Source organism: Paroedura picta, chromosome 14 (assembly GCF_049243985.1).
Source record: "Paroedura picta isolate Pp20150507F chromosome 14, Ppicta_v3.0, whole genome shotgun sequence".
NCBI classification, from domain to species: domain Eukaryota; kingdom Metazoa; phylum Chordata; class Lepidosauria; order Squamata; family Gekkonidae; genus Paroedura; species Paroedura picta.
The window spans coordinates 39475267-39494774 of NC_135382.1; the positions used below are offsets into that span (position 1 = coordinate 39475267).

Sequence of the window (19508 nt, forward strand, 5' to 3'; positions counted from 1 at the left end):
GACTAGATGGCCTCCATGGACACTTCCCACTCTAAGATTCTAGGATTTTACCAAATGCACTTTTATTAATTTATAGTCTTGGCAGAAGCATTCTGTTTACACAAGAGGTTTAGGTTCTGAAGTCTCACATTTAGGAGAGGTGGTGCTCTGAATTCTGCATGAGTGTGGGGAACTGCATACTGGCCTGCCAGCTAAGAAGGGCCCAAGGGAGAAGAAATTAAGCAGACAAAAGAAGGGAGACTTTGCCGGGTTCGATGCCCCAGCTCCTCAGGTGGCAACAGTGTCAGTGAAAACCAGTCAATAGCTTGGCGTCCTCACAAGGGCAGGGAATCGATGCACAGCCGTGCCTGCATAGATTCCCTCAGAATTAACGGGGCTTATCTTTGAACATGATTAGAAACAGAGAGAGGAAAGGCGGGAAGCGGCAGCTGGAGTGTTTGAAAGACAAGGAACTGCCGGCCCCTGAAGATCTGGAGTGCAGGGTGCTGGTCAAACCGTCCCTTCCAGTTGTCTGATCGGGGATGACGACACAGAATGTTTATGAATATACGGTCGCATCACCCAAGAAATGTCTAACACGTTAATTAATTTCCACCTATTTGGGAAACCCTTCTAGGACCATCAAGAAACGCCAGCCTGATCCTGGGATTTCCCTCTCGGGAGCTGGCAAAGATACCCGGGTGTCCGTTTGGAATAAAGACAGGTTTCCTCTGTCGGAGGCTGGAGGGTTGTGGCATTCTTGGAGAATGGGGAAAGGAGCAGGGCACAACGCCAAACAGTCCGGGGAAAATGACCTTTTTGCCATTCCAGGAGATCTCCAGTGGCCCCCTGGAATTTGGCATCCCCAGGGTGGGCCCGACTCCTGCGCTTCCCTCATTTCTGCCTGTGTTTGTCTCCCTCAAAGCAGGGCTGGAGTTCCAGAGGCCCAAGCGCCAGAATTCCAGCGACGACATCGAAGTCCTGTCGACGGGGACGCCCTTGCAGCAAGAGAGCCCCGAGCTCTACCGGAAGGGGACGACCCCCTCGGACCTCACCCCAGACGACAGCCCCCTGCAGAGCTTCCCCGCCAGCCCCACCTCCACCCCGCCCCTGGGCCCCTCCTGCCGCAACAAGAGCGCCCACTTCTCCCGCCAGGTCTGCATGGACGAGGAGATCCAGATGCTGCTGGAAGGGCGGGGCGGGGACTACCTGCGCCCCAACAGCTGGGGGGAAGACAAGGAGGGCGGGGCACGTGGTGTGAGGGGCGTGGCCTTGCGCAGCAGCCAGTCGAGTTCCTCCGAAGACTACCGGGGCCGAAGCGGCGGGCACAAGCACGTGGCCTCCAACCACAAGCCACGGGAGAGGTGGACAGACTCTCCCGCCACGGTTTCGTGGACTCACCACCGTCCTCACCACCACGGCTCGGGGGGCAACAAGCTCTTGGAGCTGGAGGAGGAGAAGCTGAGCAACTACGAGATGGAGATGAAGCCGCTCCTGAGGATGGAATCTTATATGCAAGAGATGCACTCCCAAAGAAGGCACTATAGCAAAGTGGGGCCCGGCAGGGGTCTGGCTGAGGACCCGCCCGGGGAGGAGCGCAGCTTCGGGGTGCAGAGACTGAGGCCGAAGGCCCCAAACAAGGAGAGCCTCCTCCGACCCGCCTCTTCGGCCGAGCCGACGGTGCAGAAGCTGGATAGCCTGAGGTTGGGGGACAAGGGGGAACCCCGACTCTTGAGGTGGGACTTAACGTGCTCCCCGCCACAGAAATCCTTACCTGTTGCACTAGAACCAGAAGAGGAAAACGGGGACGAGCTCAAATCCGGTGCAGTAAGTGGAGGACCCTTTTCCTGTGTGTCCGTGGGGTGGAGGGGGGGCAGGGGGGGACCCCCTCCTCTCGTAGCAACCCAGAAGTCATCAGATCGAGGAATGAAAGGCCAAAATCCACTCCCAGTAATAACAGCCGAACGCCGCAATTAAACAACAACAATAAAATAAGAAAAGCAAAGGGTGGACGTGTCAGTCTGCAGAAGAACCACTGGATTTGACCTTAGAAGCCAGGAAAAGGGGGAGGCAGCAGGGGGAAGGAAGCCCACCTGAGACTGACGGGAGCCACCATGGGAGCCACGAGGGGCCTCCCTTTGTAGGATCTGAGCAAGGCTGCCGATGAGAGACGCTCGGCAGGTCGTTCAGGCACAGAGTCGCCATCGGCTGGAAGTTACCTGCTAGCCGTTAACACAGAAACCGACAAGGTTTTCAGGCTTTCGAGAGTCCCAGCTCCCGGGCGGGGTTCTTGTCTCACTGCAGAGGCTCATCTCCCCGCCCCAAGCATTTCTCTGTTGCTCCCTTCAAGCTCCCTGCCACGCACACAGCACCTCTGCATCCCGAGGGATGATTCCTTGCAAGGCTCCTCCCGCCTTCAAAGCAGGGAAAGAGTTTGGAGAAAAGAGAGGTCAGGCTGAGGCTGGGGGTCGGGAGCACCACATCCCACTCATGATCCCTTTGACATGGCCAGTGCCGGTGGGAGGCCACAGCAGTGTGCCCCTGAGGACATCCGCATGAATTCCGGCCACACTGTTAAATAATGCAGGTTCTCTTTTGCGTGTTTGACCATCAGTGCGCCTGTAAAACGATTGGGCCGGTGGATCAGCAGCCAGGGTGGAGCCCCGTGCCAAGTCCTGGGCACACATCACACCTGTGGGATGCAGCTGAAGCCTGCGCACCATGTGCCTTCTTTATTCAGGGGCCTGGATTCCAAGCCATTGAAATGAGCTTAATTCCTGCTTAACGAGTTTGCAGACTGGCCTTGAAAGGGATTGGTATAAACCTGCCCAGAGTGAGCACCTGGCGGCCAGGTGTATTGGGGAGGGAGGCGGGAGAGGCGGGCTTTGGGAAGTTCCCTCTGGTTGGTTGGCCTGCTCCCCTTCCTCTTGTTGCTATGGCAACAGCAAAGACCTTCTCCGTGCTCTCTCTCGCCTGCAAGGGGACCTTTGCCAAACGTGGACTGAATTCTCCCCGGCTTCTGACGGAGGAGGAAGCTGGCAAAGGCCGGGGTCCCTTCATCTCTGTGTTGGGGAGGACAAGGGCTTCCTGCATGTCTTTTGTGGATGCCGCTGGCCCACCTCCACCCACAGCTGCTAATGTTTGCGGTGGCTGCCGTTCTTATAGCTAAGGGCGAGACCGAACCCCTCCCTGGAAGCTAAAAGGCTTGAGGCAGAGGAGGGCTCACAGGCAGTGGCCAGGGACACCTCCAGAAAACAGAAGTGCCCTAAAAGCTTAATGATGAGCCAAAGAATTTCTCCTAAGGAGAGGCAGCAATTTTTGCTTATCTCCCCCCTCCCACTGCAGACCCCTTGTTCACAGTCTCCTTTGTTAGAAGTTTTTTGGAGGAGATTGGATGAGCTGCTGTCAGGACTGCGTGATTTTTAAGTCTGGAGAAGGTGGGGGGCTGGGCTGGATGGCCTTCTGGGGTCTCTTCCAGCTCTGCAGTACCGATTCTGAATTTCCCAGCCATGAGTTGTCAACCTTAGGGTGCAGTGATGGCCACTAGCACAGGTGGGCAGGTTCACAGAGGATCGGCCTGCACGTGGCTCCTTGCCATGGGACCAAAGGGAACCTCTATATTCGGAGAGTGTCACCCTCTGAATCGCTGTACCAGGAGGCACCCCATGGGAAGCCCTCGGCCTCTCCAGAGGAGCAGCTTGGCCACCTGCTGGTCTGGTCTTCGGATGTTCTTACCCAGCGGAAGGCCTCGGCCTCTCTGCCCTGTGGGTGGCTCTCCAGAAGAACTGGTTGGCCACTGTGCAAAACAGAATGCTGGACTAGGTGGGCCACTGGTCTGATCCAGCAGAGCTCTTGTGGCGTTCGGATGAGTGTGGTCACTTCCTGAAGTCCACACTGGCCGCTGTCTTCCGCCAAGGGCAACGTTCTGCTGCGTCTCCGTAACGCCTTTCCTCTTTTCCTCCCGCAGGGTTCGGCCCCCATCCTGGTAGTCATGGTGATCTTGTTAAACATCGGAGTCGCCATTTTGTTTATTAACTTTTTCATCTGAACTCGGGACAGTCTCGTTTGCAAAAACCAACCGTTCCACACACACACTCACACACCTGCGCCAGGTACGTGTACGAGAGAGCAGGAGGGCGGCGGGAGCGACAAAAGCCACGCACCAGAGCCGCATGGCTGTTCGCGAACTGTCCTGCGACAACTTCCAAGTCTTTTCACTGAAGAACAAGAAGAAGAAGAAGAACAAGAAGATTGAGTCTCACTCACAGTATGCCTTTTTTTCCTGGGTAATGTTTTTTGGATTTTAGCCAAAATTCTTTGCTTGTCTAACTCTTATGCTGCGTAGCATGGCAGAACGGAGAAAGCACTCCAATCGTCCCCGTCCCCCCCAGGCAGGACGCAGAAGGCTCCCGGGCATAAATTCATCCCCAACATTGTCATGGATGGCGGGAAAACAGCTGGGAGGGGGGCACCATGAGTCGGGGAGGGGAGGTCCTCTTTCGGTGGAGCTGTAGGGGAAAGCCGCACGCCCAGCTCTGTGGGGCATCGTTTGCGCGTGTGAAGCGGCCGCTCCTGACACACAACGAGTTTAGCCCTCGAGGAAAAACCCACATCAGTGGCTGTGTGAACTGGCTCTCCCCCAGGGAAGATGCAGGGAGGGAATACCCAAAAAGTTTCTTCCGTTGTGATGGCAATTGATGCTCCTTTTCTAAAGCTGAACAGAGACACCCCCCCCCCCCGATAAAACAGAACTGGGCAAGACAAAACCCACAAGCTCCACCAGAGAAAGCCACCCTAGCAGAAATACTTTCAAAATGACATAAAGATGAGTAGCTGCATTAGTCTGTCTGCAGCACTAGGAGAGAGCAACAGTCCAGAAGCACCTTAAGGGCTGACAAAATTGGTGTCGGGGGAGGAGCTCGACTCACAGAAACGCCTTCCCTCCCGCAAATTGCGCTAATCTTTAAGGTGCTCCTGGATGCTTGCTGTTTTCTTTAAAAGTTGCAGAAAGACCTAGATCTCCCCACCCCTACAGGGCCTACGAGTTCCAAACCGGTTCCCCAAGGCTCCTGCACAACTGACTAGTTTTCCTGAATCCCTGGCAGGACAAGAAAAACTCTGGAGTTGCACATCAAGACTTAGGGGGGTGGAAAGGAAAGTCTTTGCACAGACTAGAGAAGGGGAAGAAACCCACCTATTATTACCTGTTATTCCAGGTAGTAATAGGTCTTGTGCCACAAGTTTTCACGCTCTGGGATGTGCTAAAACTGATGAGAAATGTTTTCAAGGTGACCAAAGCTTTCCTGGAAATTTAATTTCCGCTCGCTGTAAACTGGATCACGACTCCCCTTTGGGCCAGCCTGGGTCAAACCGCTTTCTGCATCCGAAAGGGGGGCAAATGCTCGTGCTCACCGTCTTCCGTTGTGACCCCACAGCCGTGTCTGTCCCCGAGTCAAGGCATGAATGAGGACCCTGCCCCTCCCACCCCCACATCTCTGGGGAGCAGCGCCCCTCTGCGGCAGGCGAGGAGTGGAGGGCGTCCCTGTCCCATGTGCCATGGCCCATCTCTAGGCGTCATGCTTGGCCTCTGAGCATGTAAGATCTTTGCACTTTGTCTGCAGGATATATATTCCAGCTTCCGACATATCCCTGTACAAAAAAAAAGGAGAACAATCACAACAACAGCCGCCTCCGAGTACGTAACGCTCTTTAAAAAAAAATATTTTTTTTGGTTTGTTTTCCTCCTCTATGTAACCACTGCATTTGGTTTGGTTCAAAACATCTTTGTAAGATGCCTTGACTTCTTCCTTCTTTATTTGGGCTTCCTTTCCCTGGTGCACCACCTAAAAGGTGCATTGTTGCCCTTCTTTGGGGCCGCCAGCATCCCACCAAGCTCTGGGGGGGGGAGGTCAGGGGGGGCTGGTGGCTTAGTTCTGTTGTGTGCAGATGGCCTCAATCACTTCTCCTGCCCCCAAGTAGCATTGCTGAACAAGACGGGACCCTTTCTGCCTGCCGATTGTGCCCCTGAGCTGATTCGCGGGTAACGGGCACACCGACCAACTGCCCCTCTCTCCCCCATCCTCTATCGGGACCAATTTCTGCCCTCGGAACTGACCTCCCGTGCAGTTAGAGGGCATCCCCTTAGTCCACGTATGTCCGAGCTTTGGCTGTACGAGCTGAGACCACCCACCCACCCTGGCCTCCAAAGCACACCTTTGCCCACCACGCCCCATCGCCCTGCCCGACACCTGACCCAGGGGAACCCCGGCTAGGCATGGGGGTGAAGGAGCCATGAAGTGTGCTGTCAGGTTGGCATGGGAGAGATTGGCACAGGGTGCCCCTTTGTGCTTCTGGCCTCAGGGCTACGGGGAAGGGTGGGCACAGCGCAGGCGTTTGCTGTGGGCGAGTCCTGGGGGGGGGGGCCTGGCCTCCATTCGGCCACCTCGGTTTGCTCATTGTTGGGTCCAGCAGTCTGTCCCTGTGGACAATGCGGCTTTTTGTTGCTTACATTTCAGATGTTTTTCTGCTCTCTTTCCGGCAGTTTTCTTTACTATGCTGCACTGGATTGCTATATTTTTAACCAGAAATAAACTAAAGATTAGAGCATGTGCCCGTTAAATTGACTTCGTCCCCTCCGCCCCACGTGTTCCTCCTCCTGTCCTCTCACGACCGCTGGCCCAATACATAAGAGCTGACCTCGTTTGCTGCACGTGTCCAAAAAGGAGCTTGGCCCTCGTTTCCTTTGGAGGACGCCGCCCAGGCCAGAAGGGGAGGCCGAGCCCGTCCTTTTAAGCATGTAATTGTCAAATTTTTCTTGCCAACATAATACAATCCAAATCCTGATTTATATGTAACTGTAGCGTTGGATCTCCCATCTCTGCAGCGGTCTCAGTTTAAAAGACCATTGCTGGTCTTAAAAGCAAACAAATAGAACTTTAGAGCAGCAGTTTGACTGGTGCTTGTGGGAGGGAGGGGGAGACCCACAGTGCTGAGTAAAATGCCAGCTACAATTTTACTTCTCCCCCCCCCCCCCCGAGGACACCCTTATTTTCAGGGTATGGTGTATATTGCACAAATGCTTAGAAATCCTGATACAGCTTATTTTATGGGTATGTCTTAATTTCAGGGAAATGGCCTATATTTATGTGCAAACCATACGGCCATAGCAGTGAAAATGTGGGATTGTCTGCCAGACGATGTGGTGATTTGCTTGAGAAGGGAATTGGGAGGGGTTGATGGAGGACAGGCCTCTCCGTGGCTGCTAGTCATGGTGGCTGCAGGGAACCGTTGCCACGTGCCAGGTTCTCCTGTCTGAATCTTTCTCCCCAGCTTCCTTTCCTCCGAGTTTTCATTCCCAAGCAGCCAGTGGTTGGGGTTAGGGCCCTGCTCCTCAGCCGTTCCCGATCCATGACCCACTTACAATGCTTTTACATTGTTCGCCTCTCCTCTGTTTAATTACTCTCCAAAACAACCCTGTGAGGGAGGGTCAGGCTGAGTGTGCGTGACTGGCCCAAGATCACCTGGCATTACTGCACTGGCAGAGTGAGAATCGGAGTCTGGGTTTCCTTCATCTGTGTCCAATGGCTTAACTGCTGCACCACCCTGGCCCTGGCTACAGGAGGGCACAGGAGAGGAAGAGCCAGAGAGGTCATCCAACAGAGAAAATCTACTCCGTGCTGCAAGAATGCCCAGACTGTTGGGGGATGCCCTGCCAGGAGGGCCAGGCCAGAGAGATCTTTTTGGAAGGAAGAGGGGTTGCGGAGAGAACATCTGCAAATAGGCCTGTGCTGAAAACAATGGATTCCAAATCCTTTCCCTGGAATCCCCCTTCTCTGGCTCTTCAGCGGTGGCTGCAAAACTCATTTTATTTATTTAATCTCAGAACCTGAAGAGTCCTCCCTTCTGCCAACACCGGAATTACAACTGTAATATCCACAACAAGCAGGAATCCATCCAATCCTTAGGGACTTCCAGTGACGAAGAATCCCCCAGTTCCTGGGTCAGTTTGGCACTGCAAGCGACAGGCCCTCAACGGCCCCCTTTAGTCTTGCCCCGGAAGGGAGATCACTGCCTGCTGCCTCAAATGCCCTCCTCCTGGAGACCACCAAAGAGCAAGTTCACAAAGAGAAAGAAAGACAGCGCACCCAAATGAAGGCAAGGAAGTTTTATTTACAAAGTCCTCGGAGACCCGGGCTGAGGGAATCAGAGGTACTGGCAGTTCTCAAACGGGCCTCCCACAAGAATCACCAGACTTTCAGGCCCGGTTCCCCGAAGCCACCAACTCTGCCCAACTTGTCTCCTGCATTTCTGCCCCTAATTTCCGCCACTCGAGCACGTACTCTGCACATGGTCCTGAGAAATCCCAGGCTGGGAGTGGGGAGGGGGGATACTGAACGGAAGCAATTGCATGCACGGTGTGAACACACTGGCTTGATTTGGGGTGCGCCATTCGGACTGTGTGCCAGAAAGCTCTTCCACAAGGAAAAGAGACGACTCCTCCCTGCAGGTAGGAAGTGAGCAAGCTCCTTTTCTGTTTGCAAAGAGCCACCCCCCTGATACAAACACACACAACCTGCCCCTTGAGTTCTGGTTTTCTTGTGAAAACCAGCTCAGGAACTGCAGCCACCCATGTCAAAGGACTTCCAACCAAGGCCAGCCCCAAGAAAGAGGCGTTTCTGTCCTCCGGGACGTGGGAAGTAATGCTCAGTGCCAGCCGTGGTGAGCAGAGGGGAGCACACGCCTCGGTCCCCTGGCCTGTTTTGGGGCAGGGAGTCCTCCTCTAAGCAGAGCCTTGGTAGAAGGTCTTTGCCATGGCGTGGCCCACTTTCACCACCTTCTTCTCCTTGGCCTCGGGACCCAGGTGCCGGCGGGCCAGCTTGACCCAGTACTGCTCCGTCCTGGAGAGATAGCCTTCGTAGTCCTCGCCGTGCTGCAGAGCTGGGTGCTCCTCCTCTTCTGCTGTGGGGGACAAGAGGAAAGACAAAGCCGGTGGTCAGTGAGAACCCGAGCAGAAGTGCCGATTCCCTCTTGCGCCTGCGTTCGGTGGTGACTGGACTGTGTCTCGCAGTCCCCTTCACTTCCTCTCCTGAGAGGTCGGGGGGCTGAGAGCGCTCTGGGAGAACTGATCCAAGGTCACCTAGCTGGCTGTGTGTGGAGCAGGAGGAGTGGGGAATCAAGCCCGGCTCTCCAGATTAGAGGACACCACCACCCACCACTTTGAGAAGACTGACCTAGCGCCTTTCCAGAGGCACGCAACAATAAAGCCAAGCTCTGAGAGAACAATGATTAAAAAGTAAAAGCAAGGCTTCTGCCTGAGGTGGCCCAGAAGTGCTTAATGGCTGCTGGGAGTGCTGGAGCAGGCCCATGCCCCCCCCCTTTCCCAGCATGCCCCAAGTCACAGCCTCACAGTGCGCCCCTCACCTTCGTCTTCCTCGTCACTCTCCTCTTCTTCCCTGGAGCTGCTGTCGTCTTCTTCCTCCTCTCCTCCCTCCGCGCCCTCCGCATCTTCTCCCTCGTCCGACTCGGATTCGTCAAGCCACTCTTGGGTCTCTGCCATGAGCATTTAGGGGGTATTTAAAAAGGGGACAGAAACTTTGCTATTGTAAGAAACCCTTGCCAGGGTTTCCAGGGCAAAGACTTCCGTGTTCAGCCCCCCCCCCCCCCCCGTTTTCTTTCTGTTCAGAAGCACAGAACCACGTGGGCAGACAAACAGCAAGGCCCGGGGTCCCCAAGGTGGTGCCCGTGAATATGATGGTGCTTCCAGAATATGACCCGTACCGGCAAGAACATTCACCACAAGAGCACATCTGTCATTCTGCCCTCTTATCATGGGCCAGCCGTTATTTAAAAGGCCGACCACGGGAACCGCAGGGATACCCAGCGTCTGTGTGGGTCAACCGGCTTCCGCTTGCCAGCGAGAAAGGCACAGAGCCAAGCAGAACCCTGGAGTTCGCCTGTCCAGTGAGGACGGCCCCCCTCCCAGCCGGCAAAAGGCAATCCGAATGCTTACTGGGGTCCATCTCCACCAGGACCTTCCACTCGTCCATCTTGTGCAGGTCGAGGGCGTAGAGGTCGTTCAGGGTGAACTGGCGGTCGCCCACCTCAAACATCCCCCCGTAGAGGTGCAGCACCCCGTGCTTCACCGCCAGCATGGAGTTCGAGCGTGGGCAGGGCTCCACCTGCTGGCCAGACGCCTCGGCTCCCGTGGCGCCCCCTTCTTCCCCCTCCGATTCGGAGCTCTGCTGCTCCCCTGCGGGGCACGAGATCGTCTCCTTAATGGTCATGACGGTCCCGTCTTCCGCCACCAGCTCCTTGACGATCTCCATGGGGCCAGGAGGTGGTTCGCCGGCTCCCTCGGGGGACACTGCAGCGGAGGGGTCTGCCCCCTGTCCTCGCCTTTTCTTCTTCTCAGACTTTGGCCCCTGGTCACAGCAGGAATAAAACCGCACTTGAAAGGCTCAGCCTTATCAGGGACTGAGAAAGAAGAACCCCCGAGGTTTGGAATCAGCTACAAAGGCTGGCGGAAATCTGGCATTAGCCTTGGGGGAGGTGAGGGGCCAGGACCTCCTTGAGAGCCAGCAAGACACACTGGTTTGAGAGTGGTGGCCACTAATCCGACGAGCCGGTTTTGATTCCCCACTCCTCCAGCCAGCTGGGTGACCATGGGCTAGTCACAGTCCTGTTTAGAGCTGTTTTCACAGAACAGTTCTCTCAGAGCTGTCTGAGCCCCACCGACATCACAGGCTGTCTGTTGTGGGGAGAGGGAGGGAAAGGTGTTTGTGAGCTGCCTTAGGATTCCTTTGGGTACTGAAAAGCCAGGTATCAAAAACCAGCTCTTCTTTGCATTGTGAGCTGATCAACATGATTTTGGTTTATTTTGTTTTGCATTTGCCATTGTTGAATATTTTTGCTATCTGCTTTGAGTAAGCCCTAAACGTGTCGTTTTCCTGGCAAAATGTCAACACCCATTCGTGACATGAAACAGGTGCTTTAAAACAGTGCTTTAAAACAGGGGTAGTCAACCTGTGGTCCTCCAGATGTTCATGGACTACAATTCCCACGAGCCCCTGCCAGCGTTGCTGGCAGGGGCTCATGGGAATTGTAGTCCGTGAACATCTGGAGGACCACAGATTGACTACCCCTGCTTTAAAAAACTCAAGGGGATTCACATAAATTATCGGGTCATCACCCATGCACCAGGTGGGCTCGTTCAACAGGGGAGGGGGATTACTGTGGCCATTCCCCAGACCTTCAGCTGTCCGGGGAACCAGCGGTTCTTCGCCAGGTCGTAGAAATACAAATCGTTGAAGAAATCGCCCTCAAGGCGTTCCTCCTCTTCCTCGTCATGGACGCCGCCAAAGAGAAGGGACCGGTTGTTTGGGCCCATAGCCACCGAGAAGCCGGACCGGGGTGGCGGCTTCACGCCAGAAGGGGTAAGCCGAGTCCACATCCATTTGTCTGAGAAATACAAGAGGAATGGAAGCATCGTTAACCCGTGGAACTCACTCCCGCAGGAAGCATCTGGAGCACAGGTCTTTCAGTGGCAATTTGCCACAAGGTCTGAGCAGACAAGACTGATTTTGACAGACTGACAGCCTGATTCCGCATGAGGCAGCTTTGTGTGTTCAGAAGTAAATCTGGCCCCAACAAAACAAAAATCACATTTTCTCCCTCTCCCTCCCTCCGTCACCGCATTCACCCAGGGTTATCTGCAGAGAAAACATTTCAAGCTGGCTCTCACAGACCAGCCAAGCCGCCACAACAAAAACTGAAATGCGATGACAAGTTCTGCGTTCCCATTTCCAGCTACCTGGTGGCCCCGAGACCTCCTGCTCACCTGAGCCTTCGGCCTTCAAGAGGAACATGTCCGTGTGGAGAGTGCCCTTGTCAACGTCCTTCTTGATTCGCTAGGAAAAAGAGAAGAAGGAATCCAGGACTACAAACTGTTTCCCTCCCCAAACTTGGAAGAGTCAGGAGGACAGCCAAAGGCCCGACATTTGTGCTGCCAAAGGAGGAGGCCTCAGCCCCAGCAAGGGCCCAAACGAAAACCACGACAGGCCACGGAACCTGAGCAGCCGCCACGGAAAGCTGCCTTTAAGACTCCCACTTTTAACATGCTGTTCTGACAAGCTAGAACCAGAACAGACCACATTCTGCAGCCTGTATCAGATAAGAAGGGAAAGATCCCGCCCTCAAGGAGATGAACATCAATGCTGCTTCCGCTCCTGGAAGACAAGGGCAAAGAGCCTCGGTCTGCAGCAGCTAGAGTCAGGACCAGCCGCCCCTGGGCCTACAGACCTTAGAGATCAGTAAGATTCTCAGGGTCTAAACTTCTGAGAGTCAACGTCTCCAAGAAAGGGGGCTTTGCCTCTCAAAAGCTCATCACATGGGAGTCTTCTTGCTCTCCAAAGTGCTCCTGGACTGAAATTCTGCACTTCACAAAAGTTTCGTTTCCAGCTCACACGACTTCATGCGTTCGCCCCCTTGCATTTTTCCTGGGGGCAGAACAATACTCAGCAGAGGCCCACGCTGTAACAGAAAACCTGAGAGGTGACGAAGTGGGGCGCCCCCAAAATCGGCTCAACCCTGTGCATCTCCCCATGGTCTTTCAGCCAGGCCCTGTCCCTAAGGGTGGCTTCCACAGAGACCCACCCAGAGCCCTTGGGAAGGGGCAGGATAAGGCCCGGGCTCGGATCTCCATCAGTGCCTCGTTTTCCATTAAGGAAAGGACCGTGGATCCGTTTCAGATCCTCGGCTAATGAAGCAGAAGGGAAGGCAGCGGCAACAAACAGCACGACTCTGGAAGATGCTCCCCTTGGCGGATCCAGTGAATTAGCTCCTAATGAGCTCTGCTTCCAGGCCCTACAGAGACGGGCTCCGTGCCTCCTTCACTGCCCTTTTCCTATTCTTGAGAGGACTGAAATAGGGCGAATTTATGGCCCTGGAGCCAAGCAGGAAAAACCTCCTTTTATGATGTTTTAATCACCGTGTTCCTCAGCCTGGCTGACAAAAAACAACAGCAGCTCTTGATCTTTATTTAAGTAAATTCCTCCTCTGCAAACTCTCCACTTTCTCAAAGCCTTGAGAGAGGACCTCCAGCCTACATAAAGTATGATAATCTAAAACAAAAAGTCACCCATGAGATCAGCAACAGCCGATAAGACGGCCGTAAAAGCAATGGAGAATGAAACCAGCAGAGTCACACAGCTGTAAAAAAGTTAACACCTAATAAAACCAGGATAGCGAGAGTGATATAATAATACAAGAATTCCTGCAGCACCTGATTTACACAAGCTGCAAGTGGTGGGCGAGGCGTTGGATGTTCTGTGACACACAAAAACTCCTTGAAAGCAGAAATCCAGCACTTCCTCAGCTTCCTGTGCTAGCTTTCTTCTTGCAGGGAGGTTTCCCAGGCTGCTTCTGCAGTCTGAAATCTAGCAGATCCACACAATCAGCTCAGCCTCTTCCATGTGTGAAGAAGAGATGTAGAAAAAAAAATGCCCCCCCTACCCCCGTTCTGGTCTATTGGAACAGGAAAAAATTCGGCATTGCCAAAAAAACCCAAATACTGGTATAGCATTAGGATCAGGGATTTTTTTGAAAATCTCGCATTTTTTAATGTTCAAGACGGAAAAGAAAAAGGCATCTTTTTAAAGCTAGCCTGAGCCTGGGGTTGGCTTGGCTTCTCCTGCAGCGCCGAAGGGCAAGGACGATCCCTTAGTCCCACACAGACTCAGCTCAGACAACCTCTGCCGCAGGGGGGGGGGGGTTATACTGGGCTGAGCTGTACCAGCTGGCTCTTGAAGCCTCAAAGACCTGTGTGAACAAGGAACCCTGCCAATCGCTTTCAGCCAGTCTACCAACCCACCAGGGACAGGAAATGGCTTCTTAAGCATCTAGCAAACAACTGCTCCTTGCCCGGGAAAGCGGGAACCCCTCACCTGCTTGGAGTAACCGCCGTAGATGAGTATGTGGCCTTCGGGAGTGGTGGCCAGCTGGCAGCCGGACCGTGGAGACGGGGCCATCCCTGAAGGAGCCAGCTTGACCCAGGCGAAGGTATCCAGATTAAAGGTATAAGCATCATTGTAGTAGATGTAATCCCTAAGGGGAATAAGAGAAGAAACAGGTGAGACAGCAGGGAATGCCTCAGCAGCGCCTGCTGTTCCCAGCAGAGCCCAGGAACTCTGCACGCACCCTAACTGCCAAGCCGGCTTCTGGGTCATCAGGAGCCTCTTCATGCCCCCCACTCCCACCCCTGGGCTTGCAGACCTTTACTTTTCCAGGGTGGGAAACAGGCAACCTGAAGCTCACCAAGAGAACATCAAGTGCTTCATCAAGCGCTTTACCAGGCCTAGGTTTGTTTTGGTCTTATGGAAAAAATGAGATTCCGAGAGTCAGTTTGGTGCAGTGTTTAAAGAGCAGCAGACTTCAGTCTGGAGAACTGGGCTTGATTCCCTGCTCCTCCAGATGCAGCCAGCTGGGCAACCTTGGGCCGGTCACAGTTCTCTCAGAGCTCTCTCAGCCCCACCTGCCAGACTGGTTGTCTGTTGTGGGCAGAGTTAGGGATGGAAATTGTAAAAAAAAGCAGGTGATAAAACCCAACTCTTCTTCTTCTGGATGGGTGGGCCTGGGAGTTTTGCAAGCTAGGTGGCAAAGAAAGAGCTCTTCCCTCAGATGTCTCCAGCATCTGGGAATTAGTTCAAGGTATACTGCTTCTGAATGCAGAAGCTCTGTTTTTAGCAATTCATTAATAGGGGCTGGTGTAGAATCCAAACCTCCTTAAAAAAAAAGAAGTTACATGTTCAAGCAGGCATGTAAAACAAAAAAACTCTTGCATTCTGCTTGCAGTATTTATCTGGGAATGGCCCATGTTAGTTTCACCTCCAAAGCCCTGCAGCCATCAAAATGCTTGTTCGGAAGTCGAGGGGGGGGGGGGAGGAGGATCATAAATACTTTACGTTAAAATCAACTTGGATTCTACTCCCTCCAGGGGCTGCTGGCCTTGGTGCTGAACCAGAACAAAGTTCCTTTTGGCATACAGGAAACTGCCTGATCCTGAATCGGATCCTTGGTCCACCAAGGTCACCCTCCCCTACTCAGAGGGGCAGCCACTCTCCAGGGTCTCAGGCGGAGGTCTTTCCCATCCCCTCCTGCCTGGTCCTTTTAAAATGGAGCTGCCAGAGATTTAACCGGGGACCTTCATCATGCCAAGCAGATGTTCCACCTCTGAGCTAAGGCCCTTCTGGTTAGTTTATGGTTTGTTCTATGATTCTATGAACACCTTGATTCGGGAAAAAAAACAGAATTTAGGCAGCTGATTCTGCAGGAGGAAAGTGAGTGGCAGCCCAGTCTGCACCAAGTTCTAAAAACACTTGAGCTAGGGTCCAAGGGCACCTCAAGGACTGAGGCCCTCGACTCTTCCTGGCTTGACTGTCTTTTCTGGCTGACTCCCGTCTTCTTGTGACGTGACCAAAGTCTGACAGCCTCCGCTTAGTCCTTTTAACTTCCAGGGAGAGGTCAGGCTCGATTTGATCTGGAGCCCACTGATTTGTCTTTTGGGCTGTCCGTCTCATCTGCAAAACTCTCCTCTGGCATCACAATTCCTGACAGCTTTTACACCAGACCCAGTCACGGGGAAGACAGTGGCGTGAATCATCTTGATCTCCCAATAATCAAAGCGGACCCTCCCCTCTGCCCCCCTCCAAATTCTTCATGCGAGGTGAGGCAGCTCTAGCTCCAGCCTGTCCTGGGCTCTGTGGTTTGCCACCCCGACAGAGCAGGAAGACCAGGGTGGGGACTGTGGAGGAGGAAGAGGGCCCCAGTCTGCAGGGCCTCCATCAGATCATTGCAAGAGCCCGAACCGACAGTTGACCCACCTGGCGCTCTCGTGGAAGCCGCCAAACACCATCAGCTGCCTCTTGCACACCACCATGCGATGTCCGCTGCGGCCGGAAGGCCCCCCGGGAGCCCTGAAAGAGAGGCAGGCAGGCTGAGCCACTGCAAACCCACTTCTGACCACAGCCTCCTCAGGGCTACTTCGGAATCCCCGCCTGCCTGCCTACCTGCCCACTTGGCCGTTCTTTTTTGGAGGCACAGAGTTGGCCTTCACGGCAGGCAACCCCCCCCCCCCCCTTGCCTAGGTCTGTTTTCTTTATCAGACACAAAATGCATCTCCGCCCCCTCCTTGGGAAGACCTCCAACATCTGTGCTGTGGGGCTGGAGGCCCTCCTCTCTGTGTGTGTGTGTGTGGGGGGGGGGAGAATTGACATTCCGCTACTGCATTTTTATGGCAGGGGGGAAGCGAAGAGAGGACAGGCCAATTTGATGCACTAAGCAGCCATTAGAGGAGGAGCGGAGCAATTGCTTGGCAGACTTTCGTCTCCAGGACCGACTGCCAGCAACTCCATGTGAAAGATTTCAGGCGTCAGGAAGAGCGTGGCCCCCTCTGAGAGCAGTGTGGAGCAAAGTCTAGGATGCATGGCAGGGCCCATCACTTACTTGATGTGCTCCCATGTCTTGCTGGCCAAGTGGAGGACCCAAAGGTCCTTGTAGTGGTAAAACTGCTCCCCATCCGGTGAAGCAAACTCGCCCCCGAACACCCAGAGCTGCCCACCGCCTTGGGCCACCACCACGGCCTGCCAGAGAAAAAGAGGGAGTCCAAGTTATCACCAGGTGCCTCCCTGTTAGCACGCAAAGCTTGTCCATTCCCCCATTCCAGCAACCCTGGAGGGCCAAGGCTGAAAGGGAGGAAAGCGCACAACAGAATCAAACCAAACATGGATGGGTGTTTGGAAGCAAAAGGAAAAGAAAGGGGAGAAGGTACATCTTCATTTGCTCCAAAAGTCAGCATGTCTAGCTGAAAAGAAAGAAAAACATTTAAGGAGTAATTAGACCCAAGTGGGAGCCCGGTGGCACCTTGAAGGCCAGTAAAGTTTAATTCCAGGGATAAGGTTTTTTATGTGCATGCGAGCATGTATCTGAAGAGGTGCAGGTTCACATGAAAGCTTACACCCAGAACTAATCTTTGTTGGTCTGAAGGGTGTTCCCGGACTAGCATTTTGCTCTATCGCTTCACAGACCAACATGGCTGCTGGCCTGAATGAAAGGGGCAAGCCCATTGTGATTCCAGAGGACGCTTTGCTTTTGGAAAAACTGGCAGAGTGACATCTTCTGGGCACTGCCGTTTACAACAGGCAGTAGGTTACAGTTGAAACATTTCTCTCGACTTCCACCCCGTAAGAAAAGGTGTCTTATAGAGGGGGGGGGGGATGGGGGGACCTCAGGTCTTCAAAGGTTTTACCTGATGTGCACAGCGCCGGGGAGGCGGATTCGGGATGTCGATTTTAGTCCAGCTGCTCTTCCGGATGTTGTAAATAAAGAGCTCGTTGTAGAGGAAGGTCTGTCGGGAGACATAAAGGCAGGCGGCTATTAAGAGAAAGTTCCCCATGCGGGACACCTTCATTAATTTATTCTCTTATTTTACAGCCCACCCCATTTTTAAAGCTTTGTAGACACACAGGCATGCACAGGCATAGATCACAGTGGCAGGACAGCAGAGAGAAGCTTCCAAGAAAGGCACAACCCAGAACAGACACCTCTCTTTGAGGAATTCTGAAAACCAGTGTGTGGTACTGGTTAGAGTGCTGGATGGGGCCAGGGAAAGCAGAGTTCAAATCCCGACTGGCTAAGAAACATACTGGGTTCTCTGCTAGCCTAGCCCACAGGAATCAAGGGTCTGATTCAGAACAAGGCAGTTTGTGTGCTCAAGCTTTTGGGATTGAATTATATTCTTCATTGGGGTCAGCTTTTCCCACTAAACATTTCATGTAACATCCGAAGAAAACAGAAGTCAAAGTAAAGCGTGTTAGAGGAAGAGGGGGTGAGGAGGCAGAAGAATAAACAAAATGGTATACTTTACTTTTTGGCCATTGAAATATTCACCTCCAAACAGAATTAGCTCATCTTTCTCGGGATGTGCAGAAAAAGATGCATTGAGCCTGAGGCAGGAAAAAAAGGCAAAGGAGCAGGAATCAGTGGCAGGATGGGCAGAACATGTGCTACGGACACCAGTAGAAAGGGTTGGGGGGGCTATGGTTTTGTGCAGCTAGAGCATCGGCTGGGCACGCAAAAGTCCCCGGTTCAATCCCCAACAGCCTATTCCCAACAAGTCCCCTGGAAGCAGGTCCAAAATTTGAAGGGGATGATCAATAAAAACAGCAGGATGCCTCTTACCTGGGCGAAGGCGGTGGGCAGCTGGTCTCTACCACTTGCGTCTTTTTAGCATCCAGAGTCTGGAACTCAGCAATGAGAGCTTCAAGGTCCTCCTGCAAACAAAAGACCAACCGGCTGCATGTTTCTCTGTGCAACACACAAGGGATTGGATTGGGGAATGCTTAGAAAGCGGAGGTGAGCAGGGCCAATTCTGGGTAATGTACTGTGGAAACTCTGCACCAAAAACATCCCTTCTGCCGTTCCCCGTCCCATGGGCTCCTGCACACCTTTAATATTTATTCCATACGTATGTATCCCTACGTTCCTTCCAAGAGTTCCAGGCGGCACCCAAGAACCCCTACTTCCGCTTTTGCATTACAACAACCCTGCGAGGTGGGCCAGGCAGACCGAGCAAGCCTAGCCGAAAGCCACTGGACGAGCTCTGTGGCTGAACCACGATCTGAAGTCAGATCTTTTCCCCCTGACACTCTAACTTAGGCTTGTCAACCTCCCGGCGGGGCCGGGAGATCTCCCGGAATCCCGACGGGACTGCAGCCTTCACCGCCCAGCCCGTCCGGAGGAAGCAGCTGCTTTGGAGGGCGGGCTCTCCGCCCCACGCCCCCCCCCCAGGGCCGACAGCCTCCTCTCCCTCCTCCCCTGCGCAGCCCCGGACGGATGGCTGCCTGCCGGCCTCACCTCCTCCTTCTTGCCCCGCTTGGAGACCTTCTTCTCCCGCTTGGCCGCGGCCTTCTCGGCGCCCCTGGCCCGCCGCTCCTTCCGGCTCTTCTTCCCCATCCCGAAGCCCACGTGCCGCCTCCGCCGGAGCCCCTGACGCCACTTCCGGCCAGGGAGGGCGGGAGCCCCAGAGCGCCCGGCTTCCGCTTCCGCTCCCGCCCGGCGGCGCCCTCTGCTGGCGCGGAGGATCATTGCCTGGCGCAGTCATGGGCGGGGCTCCCTTGCAGCTATGCTAGTGTATGGGCGGCTTAGGGGAAAGGCTCATGCTGGGCCGGCCCTCCAGGGCCCCTCGCTGGACCCCTGAAACCAACCCCCCCACCCACCCCAGTTCTCAAGGAGGTCTTCTGCATCCACCCCAAGGCTCAGCCCAGGGGACATCACCTGGGGGCCACGGGGCCAATGGGGCGCTGCATGCCAAGCTGAGCGCCAGGATATAACCCTTGCTCGTTTCCCCAGCAGCAGGCCTGCCTGGGCCTGGGGGGCCCTGGCCAGGCTCAGATCTCCGGAGGGAAGCAGAACGGGGACCGGAGACCCCCCACCCCAAGGACGTCCAGAGGGGTTCCATCCGAGAGCCAGCTTGGTGT

The 19508-nt window shown here is 54.3% G+C and overlaps 2 protein-coding genes across 4 annotated transcripts in view; one reads left to right on the plus strand and one right to left on the minus strand.

The window, feature by feature from the left end:
* JPH3 (junctophilin 3) overlaps positions 1-6585 on the plus strand; it is a 38731-nt gene extending 32146 nt beyond the window's left edge. Inside the window, exons 4-5 of one of the 2 annotated variants that reach the window (XM_077310205.1) lie at positions 905-1806; positions 3947-6585. In XM_077310205.1, coding sequence (XP_077166320.1) covers positions 905-1806; positions 3947-4027 — 983 coding nt within the window. In that variant the 3' untranslated portion in view covers positions 4028-6585. The remainder of the gene's footprint in view (positions 1-904; positions 1807-3946) is intronic. The other variant, XM_077310206.1, reaches the window with a different exon arrangement.
* Positions 6586-8128: 1543 nt separating this feature from the next.
* On the minus strand, positions 8129-19044 carry KLHDC4 (kelch domain containing 4). 2 transcript variants are annotated; one of them, XM_077310124.1, is made up of 12 exons: positions 18886-19044; positions 18211-18302; positions 17897-17975; positions 17279-17377; positions 16477-16613; positions 15855-15947; positions 13920-14079; positions 11816-11885; positions 11228-11436; positions 9989-10400; positions 9400-9528; positions 8129-8934 (listed from the first exon to the last, which is right to left on the minus strand). In XM_077310124.1, exons 1-12 carry the CDS (start codon positions 18982-18984, stop codon positions 8759-8761), a joined length of 1755 nt encoding a protein of 584 aa, XP_077166239.1. In that variant the 5' UTR covers positions 18985-19044; the 3' UTR covers positions 8129-8758. The 2 variants fall into 2 exon arrangements, with proteins under 2 accessions (XP_077166239.1, XP_077166238.1); XM_077310123.1 differs by having other exon boundaries at positions 8129-8937.
* Positions 19045-19508: the final 464 nt, after the last annotated feature.

Bases quoted from the DNA above. Each gene is read 5' to 3' on its own strand.
- KLHDC4 (XM_077310123.1), bottom strand. From the start codon at position 18,984: ATGGGGAAGAAGAGCCGGAAGGAGCGGCGGGCCAGGGGCGCCGAGAAG. The intron at 16,614-17,278 runs GTAAAACCTTTG...TTTCTCTGGCAG, and splicing joins CCCGGCGCTGTGCACATCAG to GCCGTGGTGGTGGCCCAAGG. The intron at 14,080-15,854 runs GTGGGTCAACTG...TATTCCCCTTAG, and splicing joins GGCTTCCACGAGAGCGCCAG to GGATTACATCTACTACAATG.